The 27,953-nt window shown below is 51.7% G+C and overlaps 1 protein-coding gene and 1 pseudogene across 1 annotated transcript; one reads left to right on the top strand and one right to left on the bottom strand.

Annotated features, from left to right (window-relative positions):
• Window positions 1-3,713, bottom strand: part of LOC107968994 (BCL-6 corepressor-like protein 1) — an 11,544-nt pseudogene extending 7,831 nt beyond the window's left edge.
• Window positions 3,713-27,953, top strand: LOC129137613 (coactosin-like protein). Its single transcript, XM_054670442.2, has one exon. The coding sequence runs from the start codon at window positions 26,110-26,112 to the stop codon at window positions 26,527-26,529; it is 420 nt and encodes a 139-aa protein (XP_054526417.1). The 5' UTR covers window positions 3,713-26,109; the 3' UTR covers window positions 26,530-27,953.

Raw genomic sequence — 27,953 nt, 5'->3', positions numbered from 1 at the left:
CACTGCTTTCTAACACCAGTTTAAAATAGTTCTTAATTCTTTTCATCTAACGTTACAATATAAAAGTTTCAAGAATGGCACAAAGAAAAAATTATTTGTCAAATAAAACAATATTATCAGACATAATCAAGAACATTTTTATAAGATAATTTTGTGAGGTCAACAACAAAACAACACAAGTGAGAGAAAATTTCAAATACCATTTTTTATGATGAATAAATGTCAGACTTATGCTTCTGATAAAGACAGATTAGGTATCCTAGAATAATTTAAATTAGGTTTTGTATGTAAAATAACATTTTAAAACAAATCAGGTCCTGGCACAGTGGCTCACGCCTATAATCCCAGCACTTTGGGAGGCCGAGGCGGGTGGATCACCTGAGGTCAGGAGGTTGAGACCAGCCTGGCTAACGTGGCGAAACCCCGTGTCTACTAAAAATACAAAAATTAGTAGTGGTGTGCGCCTGTAGTCACGGCTACTCGGGAAGCTGAGGCAGGAGAATCCCTTGATTCTCAGAGGCGGACGTTGCAGTCAGCCGAGATTGTGCCACTGCACTCCAGCCTGGGTGACAGAGCAAGACTCCATCACAAAAAAATAAAAATAAAATAAATAAATGAATAAAATAAATAGGTAATAATTTATTATTTTTTTTAACACTAACTGAGTTAATGCACAGCTAAGAATTGTCAGGCTAAGATTTGGAGAGAAACAGCATTTAGAGAAATAAGAGCTGCTTTGCCCTGGAGCCATTTATTACTTCAGATGGGATATCTACCAGGTTGTGTTAAACCTCTGCTAGTCTTGCAGAGGCCCCCAGTTTTGTCATGGATATCAAAAGCTGCTGGTATATTAAAGCAGTGAGAAGGAACCAGAATTCACCCAGTCACCACAGCAGGCTGGCTGCTCTCCAACTGAGTGCCCAAAAAGGTTCCAACTCCAAATTTTTATGAAAGTAATTCAGAATTTGACTGTCCTTATACTTCTGGCACGAGCAAATAGCAATCATTTGAGAAAGAAAACATTAGTTGGGCCTCTAAAGACAGACAAAACCAGTTGTTCACCCACTATATTTTGTACATTTGCTCAAAGATATGAGGGTCAATGAAGAAAAAAGACACTGTGAGAAGGAATAAACAGATGCCAAGGAAAAAGAAAAAAAATGTGTCAAAGCAACTAGAATTAGTATATTCAAAGGCATGAGGTCAAGCTTGGAAACTTCAACAAGAAAGTGGAAACTATGAAATTGACAGATTAGGGTAAATAAAAACACACAAAAATTCTAAGACTAAAAAGTGTGAGGAAGAAAAAGGTGACTCAATAAATGAGTTTAACAGCAAATGAGGCTGGGTGCCGTGGCTCATGCCTGTAATCCCAGCACTTTGGGAGGCCGAGGAGGGTGGATCACAAGGTCAGGAGATCGAGACCATCCTGGCTACACAGTGAAACCCTGTCTCTACGAAAAATACAAAAGATTAGACAGGCATGGTGGTGGACAACTTTAGTCCCAGCTACTCGGGAGGATGAGGCAGGAGAATGTCGTGAACCTGGGAGGTGGAGCTTGCAGTGAGCCGAGATCTCACCACTGCACTAAAAAAAAAAAAAAAACAAACCTTTTGTGAATCCAAGCATCTCTTACAGGTCTACTGCTTCCACCCCTTCCCATCTGTCATCTCAGGTCTCGATTAGTAGCCTGTCTTTCTAGATGCTTTTTACTCCTTCTATTGTTCCTTTTGTCTTTCCATGAAGCCATCTAGCTGATTTTTCAAAAATATCATTTAAAATGTCACCCTTTGGCTCAAATTCTTTGAATGAGGGCAAAACTCATCTTTTCTTTTTTTAAAAAAATTTAACTTTTAAGGTCAGGGTACATATGCAGGCTTGTTCCATAGGTACACTTGTGTCATGGGGGTTTGTTGTATAGATTCTTTCATCATCCAGGTATTAAGCCTAGTACCCACTATTTTTTTTTCTGCTCTTCTCCCTCCTCCCACCCTCCACCCTTCGAAAGGCCCCAGTGTTTGTTGTTCCCCTCTATGTGTCCATGTGTTCTCATCATTTAGCTCCCACTTATAAGCTTGCTAAGGATAATGGCCTCCAGCTCCATCCATGTCCCTGCAGAGGACACGATCTCATTCTTTTTTATGGCTGCATAGTACCCCATGGTGTATATATACCACATTTTCTTTATCCAGCCTATCGTTGATGGGTATTTGGGTTGATTCCATGTCTTTGCTATTGTGACTAGTGCTGGAATGAACATACACATGCATATGTCTTTATAATAAAATGATTTATATTCCTTTGGGTATACACCCAGTAATGGGATTGCTTCATTGAATGGTATTTCAGTCTTGGGTCTTTGAGGAATTGCCACTGTCTTCCACAATGGCTGAATTAATTTACACTCCCACCAACAGTGCCTAAGTGTTCCCTTTTTCTCCACAACCTTGCCAGCATCTGGTATTTTTTGACTTTTTAGTAATAGCCATTCTGACTAGTGTGAGGTGGTAGCTCATTGTGGTTTTGATTTGCATTTCTCTAATGATCAGTGATGTTGAACGTCTTTTCAAAAGAAAAGTCATTTTTCTTGCACTGTTGAGCTGATTACCATCAGTTCCAAACCTCCCCCCTTTACCCTGCTTGCCGGCTTTGCCTTTTCTGTGGCACGGTGTGAAACTTCATCTGCAGCATCTGCTAAAGGGACGCTGGAGAAGGTTGGGGCTCTTTCTAGTTCTGAGTGCTCCTCTTACCTTGCTCTTGTGGGGGACAGCAGCCAACCCTGGCCATCACCTCTCTGGGGACAGAGCAGGTCACAAGCAGCACCTAGGGGAGCAGCTTTCCAGTGTTTTGTCAGTGTAGAAACTCAGCAAAATTCTCTGCTGTCAAGCAGGCCACATCCTCACCCTTTCCAAGGAGGTCTAGCACTCACTTCTGGTGTGTGTGGGAGATTCTTCCAGATTTGTTTCTTCCTGCAGTGCTTGCCTGAAGCTCTGGAGAGCACATTGGCAGCTCCGTGAATTTGCTGTCCCTATTTTGTGTGTGTGTTTGCTTTGCCTTTCCTAAGCTTGTCCAACCCACAGCCTAGGGCTGCTTTGAATGAGGCCCAACACAAATTTGTAAACTTCCTTAAAACACTATGAGATTTTTGGCTGGGTGCCAGTGGTTCATGCCTATAATCCCAGCACTTTGGGAGGCCGAGGCAGGCAGAGCACTTGAGTTCAGGAGTTCAAGACCAGCCTGGCCAACATGGTGAAAACCCGTCTCTCTACTAAAAGTACAAAAATTAGCCAGGTGTGGTGGCACATGCCTGTAACCCCACCTACTCAGGAGGCTGAGGCACAAGAATTGATTGAGTCTGGAGGCAGAGGTTGCAGTGAGCTGAGATCATGCCACTACACTCCAGCCTGGGTGACAGAGTAAGACTCTGTCCAAAAAAAAACAAAACAACAGGCTGGGTGCAGTGGCTCACACCTGTAATCCCAGAACTTTGGGAGGCCGAGCCAAGCAGATCAAGAGATCGAGACCATGCTGGCCAACATGGTGAAACCTCATCTCTACTAAAAATACAAAAATTAGCTGGGTGTGTGCCTGTAGTTCCAGCTACTCGGGAGGCTGAAGCAGGAGAATCGCTTAAACCCAGGAAGTAGAGGTTGCCATGAGTCGAGATGGTGCCACTGCACTCCAGTCTGGCAACAGGGCGAGACTCCGTATCAAAAAAAACCCCAAAAAACAAAAACCAAACCAAACAACAACAACAAAAACCCAAAACAAATAGAAAAACACTATGAGGTTTTTTTGTGATTTTTTTTTTTTTTTAGCTTATTGGCCATCATTAGTGTTCATGTATTTTATGTGTGGCCCGAGACAATTCTTCCAATGTGGCCCAGGGAAGCCAAAAGATTGGACACCCCTGCTTTAAGAGAGAATTCCCTGAAATAGTTAACAGTTATTTACTTTCAATTTTCCTTATTCAAATTACTGTGCAGTTTCAGCCTCCTGGTTGGACAGTAACTGACCACAATGTCTCCCAAGGCCTGGCATTATTTAGCTCCTGGCATTGCTCTGAAACTGTCGTCTACCATCCTCCCGTTGTGCACTTTGCTCTGGCCTCACTGATGGGCACGTTCTTCCCAGAACATCCTCCTACTTAACTTTGTCTTACTTTTTGCCTAGAATCTTCTTCTTGCTATTCAAATGTCTCATTACCAGAATTTTCCACATATGATGTAAAATGTGCTTCTAATACAACACTTTCTCTCTACTTTAGCCTACTTCATTTTTCATAAAAGTTCTTGTCACCACATGACGTTACAGTCATTTATTTCCTGACTCTCTGACTCCTCTCATTGGAAAGTTATGCCCTTGACAGCACACACAGTCTGTTTTGTTCCTGGTTAATCCTTGTGCCTGCACCTCCGTATAGCCTAGCACGTGGTAGACAATGAAACGACTGAATGAATTAATGAACAAATGAAGTAGTATACTTCCTAGATGAGAAAACTGAGACTCAAAAGTGATAAGTACCAAATCAGTATAACATAAAAGTTAGGAGTTTAAGCTCTTTGGGGAGAAATGTGGGTTTAAATGTGGGTTTTGCTACATCCTACTAGTGTAACTTACATATATTTCTTAAATTCTCTGTGCCTCATTTTCCTTATCTGAAAAATGTGGATTATAATGGTAACTACTTTATACTGGGCTATATAGAGTAAATAAATTATGTATATAATATGCCTAGTACAGTGCTTGACACAAATTAACAATTCCACATATTTAGTTACTTGTACAATTATCTGTAGCTGCAAAACTATAAATGCAGGTTTATCATCTTTCTGGAGAGATAGCAAGAGAAAGGTTAAGTTTATAAAATGCCTAAACAATAAAAACTATATTATCAAAGTATAATGCCTAAACGAGGGCTGGTTTTAATATCAACTAATTAGTAGCTGCCTAATAGTAAGAACTGACTCTAAAATCAAGTAGACAAGAAAATGGTCCCGCCTGTGCCCTCTCCCTGAATGCCCTGTGGGTCAGGGACACCCAATTCCCTTGTCTCCCTTGCTCAAGGCTTGTTGTCCTGGCAACCTCGGAGGAGGTGCAGGAGTGAGGGGCCTCTGCTGCTCTCTGAGGCTGTGGGTTCTGGTAGGGAGGGGCGGGGTCTCCCACAAATGGGTCTGGCTCCTCTAGTAACTTTGAGGGCCCTGTGAGGGGCAGAGCGAGACACCGTGGAAAGTGGGAGGGGGCTTGTTGGAGGGTCTTGCCCACATCCCCCTCCTGCGTGCACAACATGTCCAGTATACACACACTGAGCGCCTGCCCTGAGGACTGGTGGGCCTCCTGTACTTTCTTAGAGTCCAGGAGGAAGAGAAGGAAGAAAAGGTGAAGGGGAAGGCCCAGGTAGTAGGGCTGAGGGTCCGGGGCACTCCCTCACTACTGACTGCCCCAGAGGGTGACATGGGAGGGGACATGGCACTGGAGCCCACTTGGGGGTGGCAGGTCCCCTTGCTTCCTTGTTAGTTTCTTCGTAGAGGCCCTAAGATGCTTGAGCACAGTGTCATCGTCCGTGGCCCAGGTATGGAAGAACTGGTTCCGAAAACATGCCAAAAGGCCAGACCTGGATGTCTTCATGAGGCGCTCTAGGGACAGGGTGGATATCAGGCCAGGACAGTTACCTGGGAATGGTCACAGCTCATACCCCGTGGCCACTTCAGTCTCCCACTGGGCGGTGCCGGATCCTTTTGTGGCCACCCCAGGCGTCCAGATGTACACAGGAGACTGTGGCTGGGGGGTGATCTGGACAGGGAAGTGCTCACCACACTCCTGACCTTCATCTGGGTCATGTGAGGGATGGGCTCGGTGTCACAGTGCCCTTCCCAGCCCACCTGGCCAGACCTCCCTCTGGGCCAGAACAGAGGATCATGAGGACAGTGTGAGGAAGCTGCCCTCAGGCCAGTTTGGTCTGACCACAGGGCTCCCCAGGCCCCACTGGGTACACATAGACTTACTCTTCTGAACCTTAAAAGCAATGCTTCTGATCGGCATCAACACCTGTCCTTCCAGCAAATACACGTCCCACAAGCACAGGGTGAGCCCGAGAGAGATCTGTGGGGACAGCAGGTGTGAGACAACCTGGCCCTTCCAGGCTGGGGCTGGTGACTCAAGCTGCACACATTGGGGCTTCAGTCTCCAGAGTCAGTGACCTTCCCCATGAGGGTCGCCTGAGCCATCCAGAATGCTGGGTCAGACAAGGTCTTGCAGCTCCTCATAGGGGGCACTCATTTGAGTGGGGATGTGGCTCCTGGACAGAGGGGCTTGCCCAGGGCTTGAGGCTTCCCTGAGCCCTCTCAAGTTGGGTCCTGGCCCAGTCTGCCCATGAGGCTGGGCCTGAGCCCCAGCCATTGCCCTGGGATGACCCCTCTTGGGCAGAGGGTTTTGCTTTTGTGTCCTTCGGGGACCCGCCTGAGCCTCCTGTGGGCTGGGAGTGAGCCAGACCTCCGGACTGGGGAAGCAGGGCACTGCAGGGCAACGAGGGTCCCTGAGCCAGGGTCTCCCTATGCCTCCTTACCCCTTGAATCAACATCCGGAGAAGGCAGCCTAATGAGGAACACTGTCCGCATAGACCTTCCTTGTCCTGATGGGAGGAACAGAGGTGCTCAGGGCCCCCTGGGCTGCCCTAAAAACCTCCATCTTCCAGGGCCTCTGAAGACCCTTCCCCTAGTGCAGAACACTGGGCGGTGTCCAGAGCTCCCCACAACACTGTCCCCTTCCCACACTCTCGGTGGACACACTGACCTTTGACTTGCTCTGCGGGAGCTGGGCCCCCATCCCTGTGCCTCTGTCTCCTCCAGGGCAGGAAAGGAAACAAACTCCCAGCCCATGGAGAACCCGACGTCCCAGGTCAGGCCCTGGCTGGGACTCCGCCAGTCACCAGTCCCACGAGGGTCTCCAGTCCCCCTGCTCCTACAGCCCCACGGGAGGCAAGGCCTCTGAGAAGAGCCGAGGGGACAATAAACTCACCTGATGCCACATGGTCTTGGGTTGTGACTTGGGCACCACATGCTCCTGTTGGTCTTGGAGCCCCTGGACTGTCCCGCCATTTGGGCTCTGGAATTCTGAGAAGCCCCCAGCCCATCATGAAATCAGAGCCTTCCCCCAAGATGTGGAGCCATCAGCTGCAAGAGCTGGGCAGCTGCAGAGGCCCCCAAACCCGAAGGCCTCCCACCCTCCCATCTGGTGACCCCACCATGCGGGCTTTGCCCTGGGGAGGTGGGACAAGAACATCCCCTGGAGCCTGGCTGGAGGTTCCCCTGGAGGCCTCCTGGGCTAGGGTGCAAAAAGGGCAAGACTGACTTTGAGGTCACAACAGAGCGGCCAGAACACGGTGGCTGCTGGGCTTCCTGGTCATCTCGTGGAAGTGGGGTTGGGCCAGGGGACACGGGATGGGGAGATGTTGCTACCTGGGCTTGGTTAGCCCATTCGTGGGCACCAAGGGCAGCAGGAGCCTGGGCAGCTGGAGGGCAGGAGGACTCTCAGGGAGGGGAGAGTCAGCTGCACAGAGTCAGAGCCAGAGGGCGTGGCTCCAGGACACAGAGGGGGGCCACGGGGAGGCTGTGATGCCCTCTGCTGATGGGGATGAAAGGCATCTGACTTGGGCTGTGGGGGTCAGCCGCGGACTCCTGTGGGACCCTCAGCAGAGACGTCCTAAAGGCTCCCAACAAGCTGGCGACACAAGGATGGTGCCTTGGCTGAAAGCCGAGATCACCTCGCCACGGTGGCTGTCCCCAGGTCTGGCTGCATGAGGCCCCACGGGCAGCTGTTCACCTACCTGGCAGGGAGTGCCTCTCACTGGCCAGCAGCTGCACCAGTGCCCAGAATGCATCCTCCTCAGGCAGATAAAGGAGGAACAAGGTGGCAATGTGGCTCAGGTCCCTGCAGTAGCCCGCCTCCTGCAAGAGCCAGAGTCGCCATGGAAGGACATCACCTGGGAGGGCCGAGGTCACCTGGGAGGACTCATGTCATTGGAGAGGGCAGAGGTGACTGGGGAGGCTTCCTCTGAAGAGGCTTCCTCAGGATGCAAATTCATTTCATGACAAGAGCCAAGTCCATCAGGCACTTCAGCACCTTGTCCAAATTGTCTCCTGAGAGCACCATCCTGCATGTGACACTGCCAAGCTCCCGGGCTTTGGGGCAGCCCCAGGAGGAGGGCGTCATTTCTTGTTCTGAGAAGTGCCCAGGTGACAGGCCCAGGTGACACCAGGAATCCAGGCCCCAAGTCCTTTGTGTCTCAGCTTGACCCCTTGAGACCACCCCCTTGCTTGGAGGTTTATGCCAGCGGTGACCTGGAATCCTACCTCCTATATCCTGGTGGGTCACAAATACTAACTTTAAAAGAAGCAACGACACCCCCATCAGACACCCACTCCTGTGAATATGGAAATACGGCCCAGGAACCTCACTGCCGGGAATACTCACTGGGTTATACTCCGAATATGCGAGGAGGATGTAGAATAGTTCCCGCTGCCTAGGAAACAGAGAAAGGGGGCTAGGGTTTGGTTTATGCAGATGCTGTTAGTTTCACTTTGTCTACAAATCCTAACAACAAATCCCATTTCAGGTTCAGATGATTCTCCAGATAAGCAGTGAACTTTCAGGGCCTCAGATTGTTGAAGAAATGTTTCAGTAAAATCCACATCTGTGACATGCAAATAGCCCAGTTGTACAGGGAGTTGACCGATCCTTTTCACTCTGAATGATTTTTTTTTTTTTTTTTCAGTTTGCACACATGCCATTTCAGTCTTTGGGTGTACAGTTCCTCCACGGTTCCAAACCAGTGTGCAGAGTCTCCCGGCCACCGCTCCAGCCCCTCCTGGAGTGACTCCTGATCTTCCAAATCTCCAGGGTTTCCCCTATGCACCCAGCCTCTCCCCGATCCGTCAGCCCCTGGCCACCCAGACTGCTTCTCAGTCCCTATGGTTTGGTCTTTTCCGGAATGGGAATCCTACTGCGGTAGCTTATTGGGTCTGGCTTCTTTCCCTTAGCAAAATGCATCTAGGATCCACCCACATTCCTGCGGGCATCACTGGCTCATTCCCTTTTCTTACTGGGTCTTCCGTTTGAAGGGAGGACCAGACTGTCTCTCCCCATTCCCGTGTTGAAGGCCATCCCCGAAGGCTCCGTGTGTGACTGATGAGGAATCAAGCAGTGAACGTGGCATGCAGGTTTCATGTGGATGTCAGTTTTCAAATCAGTGGGTTCAATATCTGTGACACCTTGGGGACGCGTGGTTCAAGTCCATTGAGCTTTGTGAGCCACTGCCCAACTGGCTGCCAACGTGGCTGTGCCATGTCATATTCCCAGCAGACCTGGATGAGAGTTTCCAGGACCCCTAATTCTCCCAGCATTTGGTGCTGTCAGTGTTGCCTGGGGAGGCTCATGGGCCCTCCATCCTGCCACCCTCCCGTGGGTCCTACCATGGGTCCCCGTGGGTCAGGGAGAGCACCTTTCACCATTATGCATGATTTTGTTTGCTGTCTTCTGTCTCCTCAGGATCCTCCTGGGTTCTGGCCCCACATGTTCCAGCCTGGCCCAGGGCTTGGAACCAGGGAGGTGCTCGGTTCATGGTAACGGCTGCTCCCTGGGCCAGGAGAGCTCTTGGCAGCTCTGTCATCCCTCCTGGGTGACCCTGGCTTCTGCTCTGGGAAAGTCCCCATCCCTCTCATTCACCCCATCTCCTCTGGGACCCTGTGGCTCCCGTAGGCTTACTTCACTCCATATCGATCCCTGAAGAAGACATGGTTCTGGAGAGTCCTGTTCACGTCCAGGTTGATCTGGTGGATGTGTTCAGATGACCTCTTGCCCTTCTCCTTCATGATCTGTAGGGCAGGGCCAAGAGGAGGAAGCAGCCTCAGAACAGATGGAAGACTCCCTGCCCCAAATGGCAGTCAGCCCACAGTCAGCGCTTTGGGAAGGAAGGAAAGAAGGAAGGTTTCCTTGTGCCGAAAGCTGCTTTTTGGCTTGTTACTGAAGCCAGGGAGGGTCACCAGAGCCGAGTTCATCTGTGGTGACTATGTCACCATCTGTGCCCAGGAAGTGCATCTGACCATCCTCCCCACCCCCCCAGGCTGGGCTTGACGTTCCCTCCAGCTGGAGACCTGGGCCCCTGACGGCCTGTCCTGTTTGTTGTGCTCTGGCTGAGCGTACCTCGTATTTTTTTGGGTATTTTGACTTGATTTCCTGAATGTTCAGGAGGACTGACCACACCAGGCCCCGGATGTTCATGGGAATGCCCTTATAGATGCGATCTATGAGCTGTGGGCAGAAAACAATCTGGTGTCACAGGCCATGGGGTGACCCCAGTGAGGATCAGAGCCCAGGGATTCTGGAAATTTTCGGTTTTGGCCTCATGATTCCTCAGTAGAGGTGAGATCAAGCTGGGACAGGGTCTCCCTTCCCAGGACTGAAAGAGTGGATGGACACTCAGAGTCAAAACTGTGATCTGAACCTTTTTCTTCCTTCAGGTCACCAGGGCATCCCTAGCCTTGAGCTCCAGGTGGTCCCAGCCCTAGATTCACATTCCCTCCCAGCAAGGTGACGCTTGCACGAGTAGGCAGGCAATCTGACGACCAGGCCTGCAGTCTTCTGTGCAAGGACAGTGTGCCACCCGCCCTCTGAGAGGCTGACGGTGCCAGGCCACAGCCATGGGTGCCTCTCTCCTGTCTCTGCAGAGAATACTTCCGGGGGCCTCTCCCTCCACACATTACCTTTTTGCTGTTTTTATATGTCTCCCATTTGCCCAGCATTTCCAGCCACTTGCTCTTTCTTTTTTTCTCCTGCCGAATTTGCTGCCAAATGAGGAATGTTGGAGTTAGCGGAGCTGCCAGGCTTCCCAGAGCCGCCCGGCTTCCCAGAGCCGCCCGTGGATGCTGGGTCTTGGGCTCTGGAGCCCTGGTGGGACCCAGCTGGAAGGAGCCAGGGAAGGGCAGACCCTAAGGGCTGAGAGCCTTTGAGCAAATGAGCGCCAGTGGTCTGGCTTTGGGACCCCAGGATGTGCCATCCTCAGGCCACAGACACACCAGTCTTAGGTCCCAGCCTGTAGGTGGGTTCCTGACACAAGCAGGCAGCCACCCCCAAGCCAGGACTGTGGTTCTCACTTTGGAATTTTATCAAACTGCCAAAGTTACAGCAACTGGGGTCAGGTCTCTGCTGCCCCTCCCAGTGACAGCGTGTTGCCCTCACCCGCCACCGCCCAGGCCAGCTGCTTCCTCTGCCTCACTGACCACCCGCCCAGTCCCTACGTCCCTGGACCAGCCCCTCCATGCATCAGGCTCTTACCTTCGCCTCCCGTGCAGTCACAGGAGGCAGCTCCGTCTCAGGGCAACCCAGGCAGAGCTGAGGACCTGCACAGGGCCTGGAGCCGCCCAAGCCTGGGAGCCGACCCCCAGAAAGGACTGGCACTGTCCCTATTCAGCTCAGGGCTCAGCCCAGGAGAAGTCACAGGGAAGGGAGGACAAGGACCTTCCTGTGGGGCTGACTCCCAGGAGGGGCAGGACCTGGAAGAAGAAGAAGTGCAGGGACAGCCTGGCTGGGGTTACTGGGGCCCTGGCATGGGGGGTGGTCAGGCTGCACAATGGGGCTGCGCGTCCTGGACTCAAGGTGGTGCTTTCTGCTGGAGCTGAGAAAGGTTAGCCCTGAGATGGGATGGGGGCCACCCAGGGTGGGCGACCGGGCCCTGACAGGAGTCCCTCAGGGAGTGACCACATCACCCCACCAGGGTCAAGGGAGCCTGCCCTGAGACCTGCCCGGTGTACTCTGGGTGCACCAGGGGCCCATCCCACTTGACAGCCCCAAGGCTGTTCTGACCTCCCAGTATCCACCTGCCTCTCCCTGCATCTGAGCCACACACCCTGCATTTCAGAAGTGGCACGGCTCATCAGCTCCCTCCCACCCTACCTCCCCCGGGATCCTCTGTCTCTCCATCCTACGATCCCCGAGGGATGGGCTCCTGGCTGGGCTCCTCTTACCTGGCCCCAGATCCCTTCCCAGCACCAGACCCAGGGTCTTTAGCCACAAGCCCTGCTGCCTCTCTGGTCTCATCATGAGATGCCCAGAGCGGGGCCCTGCCCGTCTTCTCCCCCATTCTCTTTGGGCCAAAGCCCCCACTGTCCCCACACCTTTCCCCCTTCCCCATGGCGACAGTGAGGGCTGTAGTTCTAGGGAAATGGAGGAGGACAGGGGCAGGTGGGCTCTGAGAGACCTGCTGGACAGCAGCCCTGAGGCTGGGCCAGGTGTCTCCTCACCCTGTGGCCACAACCCGTGGATCTCACTGGGGTTGTCTCCTGGTAGACAGGGCCAGAACCTCAGGCTGCCCCACTCCTCTTGTGCTAACTTGCCGACAGAACCTCTGAGAGCCCAGGGGCCTGGCCTAGCCCCCTCTCCATTCCCACCGGCTCCCTAGATGGGCCTTGCACCTCTGGCCTAACAACAATCTTGGGCTGGACCTGCAGGGGAGCCAGGGAGCAGTTCTGACCCTGGAAAAGAGGTTGGCCCCACCTGGCGAGACATGTCCTGCGTCAGAAAGGCCTTTCTAAAAGCAAACCCATCCCTGAGCTGAGACAGCTGCTTTAGGGGTGAGGGGAGCACAGAGGACTCACTGCAGAATCCCAAAGTGATCAATGTTGCTGTAGATTCCAACAGGTTCAGGCCCCTTGTCCTCTGGCAGCTCAGCTCGGTGTCCCTGTAACCCAGAGGGAGCCTTGGTGAGGGGTCCAAGGTAAAGGGTGCAAGGGCCTGGGGATATTGGCCACCTGTCCCTGCCCTGTGCTCCGAGGGAACCCAGGACCCTTTGACCAGGGCGCACTGGAAGAGGCCTCCCTCCAAGGAGCAGACCGAACTGTACCTTCTGATACTTCATAATTATGTCCTCCCGCTTCTATGCCTGCACACTATCCGCGCCCTCTACCATGTCCATCCTGTGAGACAAAATTGTCTAAAGGTTACACTGTACCCAACAGCTTCGGAGAACCCCTGAACTGCTCCCGCCGGGCTCCCAGATGCTGGCTGGTTGTATAACCTTCATTCCACCACTGCACTCTGGTAAAAAGGGTCCAAACCCCGTGGCCCACACATCCATGGGTCTCTGCAGTCTGAAGCCCTAAGCAGGGGTGGGCATCTTCCCAAGGACTGGAGAAGAGTGGGACCTGGACAGAGAATCCCGTTGTCCCCATATGCCATGAAACGGGCACACACCTGCCCTGGCAGGTTGAATGGTGTCCACCTGCCAAGGGTGAAGAGCCTGTGATGGGCTATTCCGGGGATGTGGATGTGAACTGCGGTCAGGCACCAGAGGTCTCTGTACGATCAGCCTCCTGGGATGCTCAGGGCCACAGAGATGCCCAGTTTCCTATGAGGAACAAGATCTCTCCTGATTGCTCCGTTCTACCCCGCTCATCACTTGGGCTACCATGGCCCTTCAGTCTAACCAGTGAAGCTGCTTTAAGAATAACGCCATTTGAGCAGGAGTGTGTTTGGTTTTGGGGATGAAAATGATCTACTGTCTCCAAAGCAGCCACTGTGCTCATGGAAACCATGTCTCTCAGGGACGGACTATGGACTCCACCATTCTGAGCTGTCCCTACAGGAGAGGGCTTCATGTTCCTGTGTCACTGATGTAGAAGAGTGGGTCCTTGCTCCTGGAGAACATCTAGATGGACTGTCCCTCCTGAGAATACTCAGGGCAAAAGGAAAGCGAGGCCAGACAGAATAAGAAATACTTGGGGAGAACCCCAGTGCCCGGACCCCTTTGAACACAAGGGAAGATAGTCTCCCCTCAGCCAGCCCTCCAGGGCTCCTTCACTTTCCACAACTGCCCAAGGGCAGAAGCCTCCCCATGCCACTCCCAGACAAGGGACTATGTGTGTCCAGTGGGTCCCACAGTGACCATCAGGACCCAGCTTAGGCCCCAGCTGTGTTCTGAGGACCGTTCCCTCCTCCCCACCCACAGTGGATCCATTCCAGTGTCTCTGCCAGGGCCAGGCTCTGCCCCATCGGGATCGGAAATCTGGGCAGATTTGGGATCTAGAGCAGGGAGGTCTCAGGGTTGAGGCCTGAAGTCTAGCATGGCACACAGCAGGGCTGAGAGCAGAATCCAGGGTCATGTCTGATTCCCAGGCCGGTTACCGCCTCTCTGACCCCAGATGTCTCACCTGTCGAATGGGTACATTCGGGAACAGCACCCACTCTACGAAGCCACCATGAGGACGAAAGAGAAGGGTCACTGAGCAGATTTTTTCAGCTCTGAGCAGCTCTCCTTTTTCAGCTCTTGCCGCATCTCGGACTGTCCCAATGACAGCCATAGCAAGAAGAGATAAGAAACAAGACAAGTTCATGTTGTCCAGTTTTGAGGTCTTGAAAGAAGTTGCACCAGTATGAGAATAGTGGATCAGTTTTCTCTAGGATCCAGAAAGCATATCAGGCAGCCTTGGGGTGAGGAAAGGAGCCCGGCCTCTCCAGCAGCCACACAGGCCTGCAGTAGGATGGGGTTGGGTCTGGCCATGTGGATCACTTGGGCCTCATGAGGGGAAAGGAAATACCAGGGGGCAGAGGAGGAGCATGGGGGCAGCTGGTTGCCTAAGGAGAAGGCACCTCAGGGAAGGGGACTGTATTCATTTGTTTTCACACTGCTATAAAGAAATACCTGAGATTGGGTAATTTATAAAGGAAACAGGTTTAATTGACTTGCAGTTCAGGAAACTTGCAATCACGGCAGAAGGTGAAAGGGAAGCAGGCACCTTCTTCACAAGATAGCAGGAGGGAGTGAGTGGAGAACCAGTAAGTGCCACATTTTGAAACCATCAGCTCTCCTGAGAACTACCTCACTATCCAGGGAGCAGCACAGGGGAACCTGTCCCCAAATCCAATCCCCTCCTACCAGATTCCTCACTTGACACAGGAGAATTACAATTCCAGATGAGATTTGGGTGGGGACACAGAGCCAAACCTGTGAGGGTCTCAGTCTATGTTGCAGCTCCCCTGGGGCTGAGGCTGAGTACAGATCTACTGGCCTCGCCCTATAGCATGCGAGGGCTCTGCCAGTGCGCCCCCATCTGCTGCTTCCTAGGGATGGTGGTGACTTCCTCAAAAGGAGCGTGGATTTGCTCTCCTGCTGCCCGCTGCCCCTGCAGGGCCTTGTGGAGCCCCGGCCAAGTTCTCCCAGGGTAAGGGCAGGAAACAGGGCTCCTTGCCCTTCTTGCTACTTGAGTGACAACCCTGGGGTCATCCCTAGGCCCCGTCACTGCCCCTGCTTCTAAACTGAGAACATTTTGGCAAATCTTCCTGGCACAGGCTGGGGGCTCATCCCTGCTATCTGTTCTAGCTTGGTAAAGCCGGGTTAAGACATCTGGGCAAGCAGACAGTAGAGTGGACCCCAGGAAGGGTGGGTGGAGGGCGCTGGCCTTTGGGCTTCCCTGGACTAGGGTGGGAAGGGGGTAGTTTACCAGATAGAGCTCTCAGGACTATGTTTGGGAGGAGGTGGTAATGCTGGTGGGGGGATGTCCATTCATCCATCCATTCATCCATTTTCTCCCCCCACCCCCCATCTCGGACTGTCCCCATGACAGTCCTAGCAAGAAGAGACAAGAAACAAGACAAGTTCATGTTGTCCAATTTTGAGGTCTTGGAAGAAGCTGCACCAGTATGAGAATAGTGGGTCAGTTTTCTCCAGGATCCAGAAAGTATATCAGGCAGCCTTGGGGTGAGGAAAGGAGCCCGGCTTCTCCAGCAGCCACACAGGCCTGCAGTAGGATGGGGCTGGGGCTGGTTTGGGGTGGAGGATAAGTGACAGCCAAGGTTTGTCAGCATGCAGAGGGGTGGCTGACTCATGGACTAGGGGCTGCGGAGCCCAGTGGTTGCCCTTAGTTCTTGGATCCTGGGAGACTTCTGGAGCCTGGATTTGGACAGCCTAGGGGTGGAGGTGGTGAGGGGCAGGGGTGGGGCGGGAGGAGAGGCCTTGCATGACAGGGTTCAGGGCAGGAAGCCAGCCAGGGACTGCTTTGCAGTGGCTGTTCCCATCCCCATTCTCACCCCCAAACCCACCCCTCCCCCCACCCTGGTGCGGGGTCGGTTGTGGGCAGGTGTCTTCTACTTTGGCCTCAGCAGATCCCAAGAGGGAAGCTGGCAGCCACGTGGGCATGTCACTTGTGCCAGCTTTGTCCTGCAGTTTCTGCTTCCTGGAGCATGGGGCACCCACCCAGGAGAGCACGGGCACACCCCACACCTCTCATTTTGAGGGTGCTGGGAGGTGGGGGACCTAGGTCCTGCAGCCCTGTGCTTGTGCCGTGAAACTTAGCCTAGGAGTCCCGTGTCCGCCCATCCACGTGGAGCCCCAGGAGCCTGAACAGTGGCATGCAGCGAGATGAGGAGGGAGAGAGAACTGGAAAAGGAGGCAGAAAGAGAGATGTGGAGCAGGGAATGAGAGAGAGGAAGAGACAGAATAAGAAATACTTGGGGAGAAGTATTTCATCCCTCTGGGGTGCCATGACTCCTCCCTGCTATGGATGGAGGAAAGTGATTGATCTGCCGGAGACGTGAAACCACATGATCCTTCCTTCCACAATAAACTGGAGGGTCAAAACAGGCAAGAGTAGGTCCAGGTCTTCTAAAAGCCATACCTGAAATGTTTCCAATAACAGTTGATTTGGTGGTGGTAACTCAATCACACAAACAACCACAACAAAAGACACAACTATCAGAGATTTTCAGATAGCCTCAAAAACACCATCTAACATTAGGGAGTTCAAAAAGGCATGAAGTTTCAAAAAATTGAGCTTTATTTACATATCATTTGCATAAACTGGTAATTTAACAGTATGAATAAATCCTAGGGCAGAAGACACTTTGGAGACCCCAGGGCACAAGTGCTGAGTTTGGAAGATTTGGTACTGTACCCTTTGAAGCCCTCGCCTAGTCCCCGCACCCCTTGCCTGCCTGTTAAGAAGAGCCCGTACCAGGGAGCAAATCAGGGGCAAATAGCCCAGAAGCCCAGTAGTGGACAGACCTCCATGCCTGGAGGAGGAGGCCACCTCTGAGAGCAGGAGGAGCTGCCCGAACCCTTCCTCACAGCCTCCTTTTCCTGCTCTCAACACCTCCAGCTTGCAGATAGACAGCCCCAGCACCGGCAGAATGAAAAGGTCCTGAGGCAGCAGGGCTGTGGCTCTGGTAAATAAAAGAGGCCTCTCTTTAGTAAGGTAGAGGAGCTCAGACTGCACACCCTGGTCTCTGACACCAAGGCTCGCTCCATGCCCAGGACTAGGGGCAGCGTGGGAGCTGCTGGCTGGGGCCATGCTCGTAACCTCTTCTCTGCCACGTCTATCTCCAGCGATGCTCTCAGCTCCAGGGCTGAGCCCAGTGGCTACAGCAGGTGGCATGAGGTCTGGCAGCTTGTCGCTTTGCTGGTCTTTGGCTGTATCTGTGCAGGGCCTGGAGGACTCTGGAGCTACCTCTAGCTGCAGCACTGCCTCTGGATGGGGACTTCCCCATGCTGTGGGCTGTGGCTCCATAGCGGGCACTGGAAGTTCCTCTCTCTCTGCACGTGTGGCAAGAGCTGAAAAAGGAGAAAGGGTCACTGAGCAGGTTTTCTGTGTCTGAGCCCCAGAGTTCAATCTCTGCTGACCAGACCCCCACTGACCAGACCGCTGAGCGGTGGTGCTCAGAGTCCCCTACCAATGGCCCTTCTCAGTCCACAGACCTCTCCCTCCCCTCATCAGCACCCACAGGTGACTGAGAGTCTTCTCGGGACTGGACCCCAACTCCAGGACACAGGGAGGGGCAGTTGGTCCCAGGCTCCGGGTGCTGAGCTTCACGCTTGTGCCACAAGGTCCTCTGGGCCATCTCAAAGGGGGCAGTGATGTGGCCTCGCACATCTGGATGCACTGTCTGGGCCTATTCCTGGGCCACGTAGCCAGAGGAACAGGAAGATGTTTGTCAACCCAGGCACCCCACTCTGCTGGGTCTCCCAGTGTCCTTCCCATGGAGGCCAGATCCAGAGACAGCACAGAGGCCGCAGGGTGACCGGCCCAGAACCCTTGAGACTAGGCTGGGGATGACAGGAGGACTGTCCCCAGACAACCAGAAGACCCTTTGCTAGTTTCTTGGTACTTCATTTCTCGCCTGCTACCCTTACTCCACCAGAAATCCCCTTCATGCAGAGTCAATGAGGAGAGGAAGACGGACACAGAATCTGTGGAAAGAAAGAAAACAAAAGGTGGGTGGGGGGAAGAGCTGGGAGTGTAACGTTGTAAGGGTCCTACACTATGCGTATTATTTGAGGGTTGGCTGTGATTAATTAAAGGTGTGCCTTGTAGACAACCATTACACACACTATAAATAAATTTTATATATATATATATATGGAGAGAGAGACAGAGACAGGGTCTTGCTCTGTCACCCAGGCTGAAGTGCACTGGCCCAAACACAGCTCACTACAGCCTTGACTTCCCAGGCTCAAGCAATCCTCCCACCTCAGCCTCCTGAATAGCTGGGACTACATGTGTGGGCCCCCATGCCTGGCTGCTTTTGAAATGGTTTCTTGTAGAGACAGTTATCTCACTGTGTTATCCAGGTTGGTCTGGACCTCCTGCCCCCAAGCAATCCTCCAGCCTCGGCCTCTCAAAGTGTTGGGATTACAGGCATGAGCCAGTGCACTCGGCTTACACATGTTTTTAAGACGCGTAAATGCTCCCTCTCCCTCTTCCGTCTCCCGTCTCCCATCTCCCGTCTCCCGTCTCCCGTCTCCCGTCTCCCTCTCCGTCTCCCGTCTCCTGTCTCCCACTTTCCATGGTCTCCCTCTGATGCCCAGCTGAGGCTGGACTGTACTGCCGCCATCTCGGCTCACTGCAACCTCCCTGCCTGATTCTCCTGCCTCAGCCTGCCCAGTGCCTGGGATTGCAGGCGCGCGCCGCCACGCCTGACTGGTTTTTGTATTTTTTGGTGGAGACGGGGTTTCGCCGTGTTGGCCGGGCTGGTCTCCAGCTCCTGACCGCGAGTGATCTGTCCGCCTGGGCCTCCCGAGGTGCTGGGATTGCAGACGGAGTCTGGGAAGTGAGGAGCCCCTCTGCCCGGCCGCCACCCCATCTGGGAGGTGTACCCAACAGCTCATTGAGAACGGGCCATGATGACGATGGCGGTTTTGTCGAACAGAAAAGGGGGAAATGGGAAAAGAAAGAGAGATCAGATTGTTACTGTGTCTGTGTAGAAAGAAGTAGGCATAGGAACTCCATTTTGTTCTGTACCAAGAAAATTTCTTCTGCCTTGGGATGCTGTTAATCTATAACCTTACCCCCAACCCCCTGCTCTCTGAAACATGTGCTGTGTCAACTCAGGGTTAAATGGATTAAGGGCGGTGCAAGATGTGCTTTGTTAAACAGATGCTTGAAAGCAGCATGCTCGTTAAGAGTCATCACTATTCCCTAATCTCAAGTACCCAGGGACACAAACTGCGGAAGGCTGCAGGGTCCTCTGCCTAGGAAAACCAGAGACCCTTGTTCACGTGTTTATCTGCTGACCTTCCCTCCACTATTGTCCTATGACCCTGCCAAATCCCACTCTCTGAGAAACACCCAAGAATGACCAATAAATACTAAAAAAAAGAAAGAAAGAAAGAAAAAAAAGAAACATCATGTTGTACATCATAAATACATACAACAAAAATAAATATTAAAAAAAAAAAAGAGGCGTAAATACGAAGGTTAGTGTTGCCATGAAGTCAGGCAGGGGTGGGCAAACTATGGCCCACAATCCAGATGAAGCCCCCCTCCTATTGTGAATAAAGGTTTATTGGAGCCACAGTTCCTCCCCTGTGTTCGCTTCTTGTCTGGGGCTGCTTTGGGGCTGCAGTGGCGAAGCTGAGTAACTGTTGAGTAGGTGCAACAAAGACCACAGGGTCCATGAAGCCCAAGATGCTTACTACCAGGTCCTTTGCAGAAAAATCTTTCTGAGCCCTGGGGAGGGGCCAGGTGGCAGTGGGGAGGCCATTGGGGAGGCTGGTACAATAATCCGGGTGAAAAATGAAGGGAGCTCAGATTAAAGCAGTCATGACAAATGGCTGGAATCAGGATATATTTTGGGGGTATGACCAACAATATATGGATAAAATGGACAGTATTTAGAGTTTCAGATTTTCTTTCTGCCAAAGGATCCCTTTCTTAAACAAAAAAATTATACAAAAGATCAATTAAAAAACTGACCAGGCCAGGCGCGGTGGCTCACACCTGTAATCCCAGCACTTTGGGAGGCCAAGGCGGGCAGATCACGAGGTCAGGAGATCGAGACCATCCTGGCTAACATGGCAAAACCCCGTCTCTACTAAAGATACAAAAAAAAATTAGCCGTGCATGGTGGCAGGCACTTGTAGTCCCAGCTACTTGGGAGGCTGAGGCAGAAGAATGGCATGAACCCAGGAGGTGGAGCTTGCAGTGAGCAGAGATCAGGCCACTGCACTCCAGCCTGGGCGACAGAGCAAGGCTCTGTCTCAAAAAAAAAAAAAAAATTAACCAAAAATCATGTCAACAAGATTATTTGTGTGATTGAAGCTGGGGTTGAGCCTAGGCACCCTAACACCTTTTCAGCACCCCTAACACCCCGGCTGTTCCAGAGGCACCCTATAGAGCCCCTTGGGTTCAGATGAGCAGAACTTGAAACCACAGATCGGAAGGAATAGAAATCTGCGTATCTTTCACACAAGCCATAACATTCTAAGCTGCATCTTTGCAGCACACTGACATGGGGCTACTTCACCCACAGCCAGCAAGCGTCTGCACCAGTGCCGGGATTTGTGTCCACCGTTATAAGAAGGCAGCTGCTTGCATGAGGCATGGCGGTGAGGAAACAATGCCACCTGGATTTCACCATTGGCCATGTGGACTGGCTGTACCATGGGCCAGATGCATGTCTTGGGCAGACACTTTTTAGATGCCAACTTGCCTGTAGACAAAGATGACGCAGAGGTGGCCTCGGGGATGGCCTATGTGATGGGTTGAATTTGTCCCCTGAAATTCCTATGCTGATGTCCTTAGCCCCAGTGCCTGATAATGTGATCTTATTTGGAGATAGCGTCTTATAGAAATAAGTTAACATGAAAAATGAGATCAGTAGGGGGTGCCCAATTCAATATGACTGATATCCTTATAAAAGGGCAAATTTGGACACAGAGACATGCATAGAGGGAAGACGAGGTGAAGAGACACTGGGAAGGCCACCTACATGCCAGGAGAGAGACCTGGAACAGAGCCTTCCTGTACCGCCCTGGAAAGGGACCTTCCCTGCCGACACCTTGATCTTGGACCTACAGCCTCCAGGACTGTGAGACAGTGAGATTCTGTTGCTGAAGCTGCCCAGTATGTGGTACTTTAAGGAAGCCCTAGCAAACCAATGCAGCCTGGTAGCCCACAGCTGGTGAAAAGATGGAATGAGCGATGGAGACTCAGGCTTCCTGTCTATACCTCCCAAAGTGCACTATGGGATCTTTTGCTGGGTGTAGGTTTGCAAGATAATTTTGGCCGGGGTTGGGACGGTGGGGTGCAGGGTGCATAATTTCAGTGTATGTTATCATATGTTTATCTTACTGTGTAAATGCTTGTAAGAACAGTTAACCAACAAAGTTTATATGCTACTCAAGATACAGGTTTAAATGCTCTCAATGCAAATGAAAACACTGTCCTGCTGTGGTCCAGGGAATCTTGATCTTTCCTTCAGAGAGACTTGCAGCTTTGAGCAGGAGCTGCCCTTTCCTTGCTGCATACTGCATGCTCCCACAACACACATGCACACACACATGCCTTTGCACACAGCTGGACACACGCATACTGTGCTTCATGCCCTCATTAAGGAGGCACAGAAGGGAATGTGTCTGTTAGGAAATGAAGACGGCTCAACTCCCTGGTTCCCTGGGTGTTTGCACAGGTGCCCTCTGTGCAGACCATTCTTTGGTCTCTTTCTTCTCTTAGTGAAGGGAGAAGCAGAGTCCCAGTGGGTACCCGGCTACTTTGGGCCCAAGCCAAGGTCACAAGCTTCCTTGGGAGCCTGGTGAGATGGGGGCACCACTGGTCCTCCCAAACCGAGGGGGCAGCATTCAGTGGAGCCGTGAGCCCAGGAAGGTGATAGACAGGATGACTCGGTTCATTAGAAACAATCAAAATCCAGTGAGGAAGGGCAGCCCTCAAAGGTTTTATTCTCCAGGAGGAAGGACTCTTAGGGGCTGCGAGCAGCAGGCACGAGGGCTTTATTGCACATGCAGTTAGGTGATGGTGACCTACAACTGCACTGGAAACTGGGACCCAGAGTGCCCTGACCTCCTGCTCTGTCTCTCTCTCCCTCTCTCCCTTTCTCCCTTTCTCCCCCTCTGCCTCTCTGGCTTCTCTGTCTCTCTTGTCATCTCTTGCCCCTTTCCCCATCTCTCTTTCTCTCTCTTTGCTCTCTCCATCCTCCTCTCCCTCTCAGCCTCCTCTGTCTCTCCCCCATCTCTTTCCACTCATCTTTTGCTTTCTACCTCTCTCTTCCCTCTCCCCATCTCTTTTCTCCCTTTCTCTCTCCCCACTCCTCTCCCTCCTCACCCTCGTTCATGCTCCCTGGTCCCCATCCTACACTGCTGCTAAGGCAATGCCAAGGCTACTGTCCTGTCACGGTGTCCCTACTTCCAGCATCCACACATGAAAAGATGCTCAATGTCATTAGTCATTAGGGAAATGCAAATCAAAACCACAATGAGACATCATTTTATACTCATTAGGATGCTATTATCAAACAAATGGAAAATAGCCAGTGTTGGAGATGTGAAGGAAGTGGAACCCTCACACATTGCTCATGGGAATGTATAATGCAGTGGCTCATGGGAATGTATAATGTATAATGTGGAAAAGTTTAGCAGTTCCTCAAAAAGTCAAACATAAAACTACCATATGACCCAGCAATTCCACTCCTAAGTAGATGTCCAAAACCCCTGACAGCAGGGTTGCAAACAGGTACTTGAACTCAGGAACGGAAAACCAAACATCATATGTTCTCACTGATATGTGGGAGCTAAACTATGAGGATGCAAAGGCATAAGAATGATACAATGGACATTGGGGACTTGGGGGGAAGATTGGAAGGGGGGGGCGAGGGATAAAAGACAACAAATATGGTGCAGTGTATACTGTTCTGGTGATGAGTGCACCAAAATCTCAGAAATCACCACTAAAGAACTTACTCATGTAACCAAATACCACCTGTACCCCAATAACTTATCAAAAAATAAAACACAATTTTTAAAAAAACAGATACTTGTGTCCCAACATTCAGAGCAGCATATTCACAATAGCCAAAAGGTAGAAACAGCCCAATTGTTCATCAACAGAAGAATAAATGAGCAACATGTATTATATGTGCACAGGGGGATACTATTCAGTTATTAAAATGAATGGAATACTTATACTTCCTGCAAATATGGATGAACTTTGAAGATTTGCAATTCAAATCTAATGAATAGACAGGGCCGAGCATAGTGGCTTATCCCTTTAATGCCAGGACTTTGGGAGGCTGAGGTAGGAGGATCACTTGAGCCCAGGAGTTTTGAGATCAGCCTGGGCAACATAGCAAGACCTCATCTGTACAAAAAAATAGTTTAAATGCCAGGCATGGTGGTGTAGGCCTGTATTCTTGGCTACTGGCACGGCTGTGGAGGGAGTCTCGCTTGGGTTCAGGAGGTTGAGGCTGCGGTGCACTAGGATACCACCACTGCAATCCAACATGGGGAAGAGAGCAAGATCCCTCTCTAAACATAAAAATTAAAAAAATAACACACAAAATGGCTCAGCACGGTGGCTCATTCCTGTAATCCCAACACTTTGGGAGACTGAGGTGGGTGGATCACGAGGTCAAGAGATGGAGACCATCCTGGCCAATGTGATGAAACTCTGTCTCTACTAAAAATACAAAAATTAGCTGGGTGTGGTGGTTCCTGTGTGTAGTCCCAGCTACTCAGGAGACTCAGGCAGGAGAATCGCTTGAACCCAGGAGGCAGAGGTTGCAGTGAGCTGAGATCATGCCACTGCACTCCAGCCTGGTGACAGAGCAAGACTCCATCTCAAAATAATAAAAACAAAAACAAGTAAGTGTGTGTCTGTGCCCATGCCTCCGAGCAAGTTCGTGTCAGCATGCATAGCTGTGTTGTGTCCAGGTGAGTAGGCACATGTGCATGTGTGTGAGTGTTGGATGCTGGGGCAGTCAGGGTTAGAGTCACTCACAGTCAGCACCTGCTCTTCACTTCCTCATGCCTGGTTCCTACAGGCCCCCACAAGAAGCATGTAGGGCCCAAGCACTCCCTGCCACCTCTTAACCCCAAGCACAGGCATGAGAGGGTGAAGGTGGCCGACTGCAGGGCCCAGGCTTGGAGGACCCTGGAGCTGACTCCTGGTGCACATGCCACAACCGCCAGCCTGCCCTGGCCTGGCTCCTGGGAAACACTTGCCCTTGGCCAGCTGGAGAGGTGTTGATTTGGGACACAGCCCCACAGTGATCACCACTTTATCCCACCCCCAAATACTTCCTAAGGCCATTTATTGCTAGGAGATGGGCACAGGCAGCCTGCTGTGATGACTTCCTAGACACAGGCTCTGGGGACAGGAAGCCCATCTGGCCCCCTTCCTATGACATGGCTGGGAGGCAGGAGGTGGGCCTCGGGTATGAAGGATAGATAAGGGCAGCTTGGGCAGGTTGGGGTGATCAGACCCAACATCAGGCCATGGGGGCTTCGAAGTCCAGCAGAGTCATAGGAATGAGAAAAGACAGGAAATAAAGTGGGACCAGGGGGCCAACACTAGTATGGAGGCTGCAAAGGCCCTGAGCTCTGGAAGCCCAGGCTATTTATTGGTGCTCAAACAAAGAAACACATGGTGAGGATGTGGGGGTTTAAAGGAAGCAATGTATCAAGTGAGTGAGCTACAGCTGTCATGGTGTAGCATTTTCTTTGAAACATGTGGCTACTTGAGATAATGGGAGTGCTAGAAGCAAGAGCCAGCAAGTCTAGCAGACATGCGAGCCCTGCCTCAGCTTCTCTCCCAACACTCAGCTTTTCTCCCAACAGGACAGAGGAAGCAGCAGTAAGTCTCAGAGCCTCAGGACCAGAGGGGCCCCAGTGCCCCTTGGTCAGGATGCTGAGCCCAGAGAGGGCAAGATCCTGACTTGAGGTCACAGAGCAGCAATCCCTGGCAGAACTAGCATTCCTTTTGGAGAAATTCAGAGTTCATGGTCCCCAGGAGTCATTCATTTACTCATGCATTCATTCAGCAATTACATATGGAGCCTCTACTATATGCCAGGCCCACTTCTAGCCCCAGCATACAGCAGTGGACAAGACAAACCAATCCCCACCTCAAGGAGCTGATGCTCTGGTCACAGAGACAGAAAACAAGTGAAGAAGATCACATTACATGATGCTAAAGGCTAGCAAATAAAATTACACCACATGGAATGTTGGAGTCACTCTGTCCAAATGGTGGCCACTAGCCCCATACGGCTATTTGAGTTTCAAGCAATTGGAGTAATTGAAAATTAAGAGTTTAGCGGCCGGGCAAGGTGGCTCACATCTGTAATCCCAGCACTTTGGGAGGCCGAGGTGGGCGGATCACGAGGTCAGGAGATCAAGACCATCCTGGCTAACATGGTGAAACCCCGCCTCTACTAAAAATACAAAAAATTAGCCAGGCGTGGTGGCGGGCACCTGTAATCCTAGCAACTCAGGAGGCTGAGGCAGGAGAATGGGAGCGATTGAGACCATCCTGGCTAACACGATGAAACCCCATCTCTACTAAAAATACAAAAAAATTAGCTGGGGGTGGTGGCAGGCACCTGTAATCTCAGCTACTCGGGAGGCTGAGGCAAGAGAATGGCATGAACCTGGGAGGCAGAGCTTGCAGTGAGACGAGATCATGCCACTGCACTCCAGCCTGGGCAACAGAGCGAGACTCCATCTCAAAAAAAAAAAAAAAAGAGTTTAGCGGACCTGCAGCCGTGCTTGGAGTTTGCAGACGCTGCGTCACTGTCACCACTACCTTGCTCCCATCCCCGCTGCAGCCAGGGGCATGCTCAGTCACCCCGGGCAGTGTCCCCGCTGTGGCCCTGTGGCAATGGCCACCAAAGTTGACAAAGAGGCTTGCTGGGAGGCCTACAACCTGGCGCGAGACGACGGCTTGGCCGTCATCTGGGTGACTTTTAAATATGATGGCTCCACCATCGTCCGTATCGGGCAAGGAGTGGAATACCAGCACTTCATCCCACAGTGCACAGATGAGATCTGGTTGCTTGCCTTCGTGTGCGTCACCACGAGGGATGCCACCCTCATCAGGTGGATCGGCGAGAATGTCAAGACCCTGGTGAAGGAGGTCATACAGGATTTCACTAAGGAGTTTGTGATCAGTGATCAGAAGGAGCTGGAGGGAGATGTAATGAAAAGCGAACTGAAGAAGACTGGGGGAATCAATTACAATGCCCAGGTGGAGTAACCCCAGCTTCCCCACTGCCCCTTGCCAAAGTCATCTGTCTACTCCCCGGGGAAGGGGCCCTCAGGCCTCAGCTACCAACCCACCAGCCCACCAGGGAGAAAAGAATCCATGAGAGGCAGTGCCCGCCACCCTGTGTCCACAGCCCCCACCTTCCTGCTTCCCTTAGAACACTGCTGTGTCTTATCTCATGAAGCTTGTGGAACCCCTTTCTTTGATTTTTTTCTTTTCTCCCCCTCTCTTTTGTTCTAAAGAAAAATTATTTTGATGCAAGGTCCTGCCTGTCATCAGATCCGAGGTGCCTCCTGCGGTAACCCCTTTTCCTGGCATTTCTCTTACATATAATGAGGCTGCCTAGTGGGATCTGTGCAACCTCATGTTGCTTCTGGAGCCTAGATTTGTTTTGCCATCTCAGTTTTCTTGGGCCCCCCTTCCTGTTTACCACTGAGGGGCAGCTGGGCCAGGAGTGGCACCTGGTGATTGTAGCCTTCATAAGCACACAAGTCCATTCCTGTAGTCAGTCCCAGACCTCCTGGAGTCTGCCCCGGGCTCCCTCATCCCAACTTCATCCAGAGTTGCCTAAGTTGCATCTCCAGCAAACGCAGGATTGCTCAGTGGTGAGAAGGTTAGGTCTGGCTCTGATCGAATAAGAGATAAAATTTGCCTTAAAACTTGCCTGGCCGGGTGGATCACCTGAGGTCAGGAGTTCGAGACCAGCCTGACCAACATGGTGAAACCCCGTCTCTACTAAAAATACAAAAATGAGCCAGACATGGTGGTGGGTGCCTGTAATCCCAGCTACTAGGGAGGCTGAGGCAGGAGAATCGCTAGAACCCAGGAGGCGGAGGTAGCACTGAGCCGAGATTGCGCCATTACACTCTAGCCTGGGGACAGGGAGAGATTCTGTCTGGAAAAAAAAAAAAAAAATCTTGCCTGGCAGTGGCTTTGCGGCAGGGTCTGAAAGCACCCGTTCCCACCGTCTTGACTGAAATGTCCTAGTGACACAGAGAAGGGCAAAGGTCTGAGCCCAGAGTTGACAGAGGGACTATTTCAGGGTTCACTTCAGGGGCTCCCAAAGCAATGAGGTTGTTAGGGAGAGAGGCCCAGGGTGGGGACTGGGAATTCAAGGAGAGCTGGGAACTGATCACTTAGGTTCAGGAAGCTTCTGTACAAGCAGTAAGGATGGCTTGGGCCAGAGGGCTACTCCCCCTGTGGTGCTAGCGGTGAGCAAAGCCCTGGGCTCACGGCACCGCTAAAGCCCATGGCTTCAATCCTACACCTGCACCACACATTCAAAAGGATCGTTTTTTTGTTGTTTGTTTGTTTTTGTTTTTGTTTTTGTTTTTCCAGGCAGAGTTTCACTCTTGTTGCCCTGGCTGGAGTACAGTGGTACTATCTCGGCTCACTGGAACCTCCGCCTCCCAGGT

This window comes from Pan troglodytes, chromosome 19, assembly GCF_028858775.2.
Source record: "Pan troglodytes isolate AG18354 chromosome 19, NHGRI_mPanTro3-v2.0_pri, whole genome shotgun sequence".
Classification (NCBI taxonomy): Eukaryota; Metazoa; Chordata; class Mammalia; order Primates; family Hominidae; genus Pan; species Pan troglodytes.
This window is presented reverse-complemented; position numbering and strand designations above follow the sequence as displayed.

Bases quoted from the DNA above. Each gene is read 5' to 3' on its own strand.
- LOC129137613 (XM_054670442.2), top strand. From the start codon at position 26,110: ATGCTCAGTCACCCCGGGCAGTGTCCCCGCTGTGGCCCTGTGGCAATG.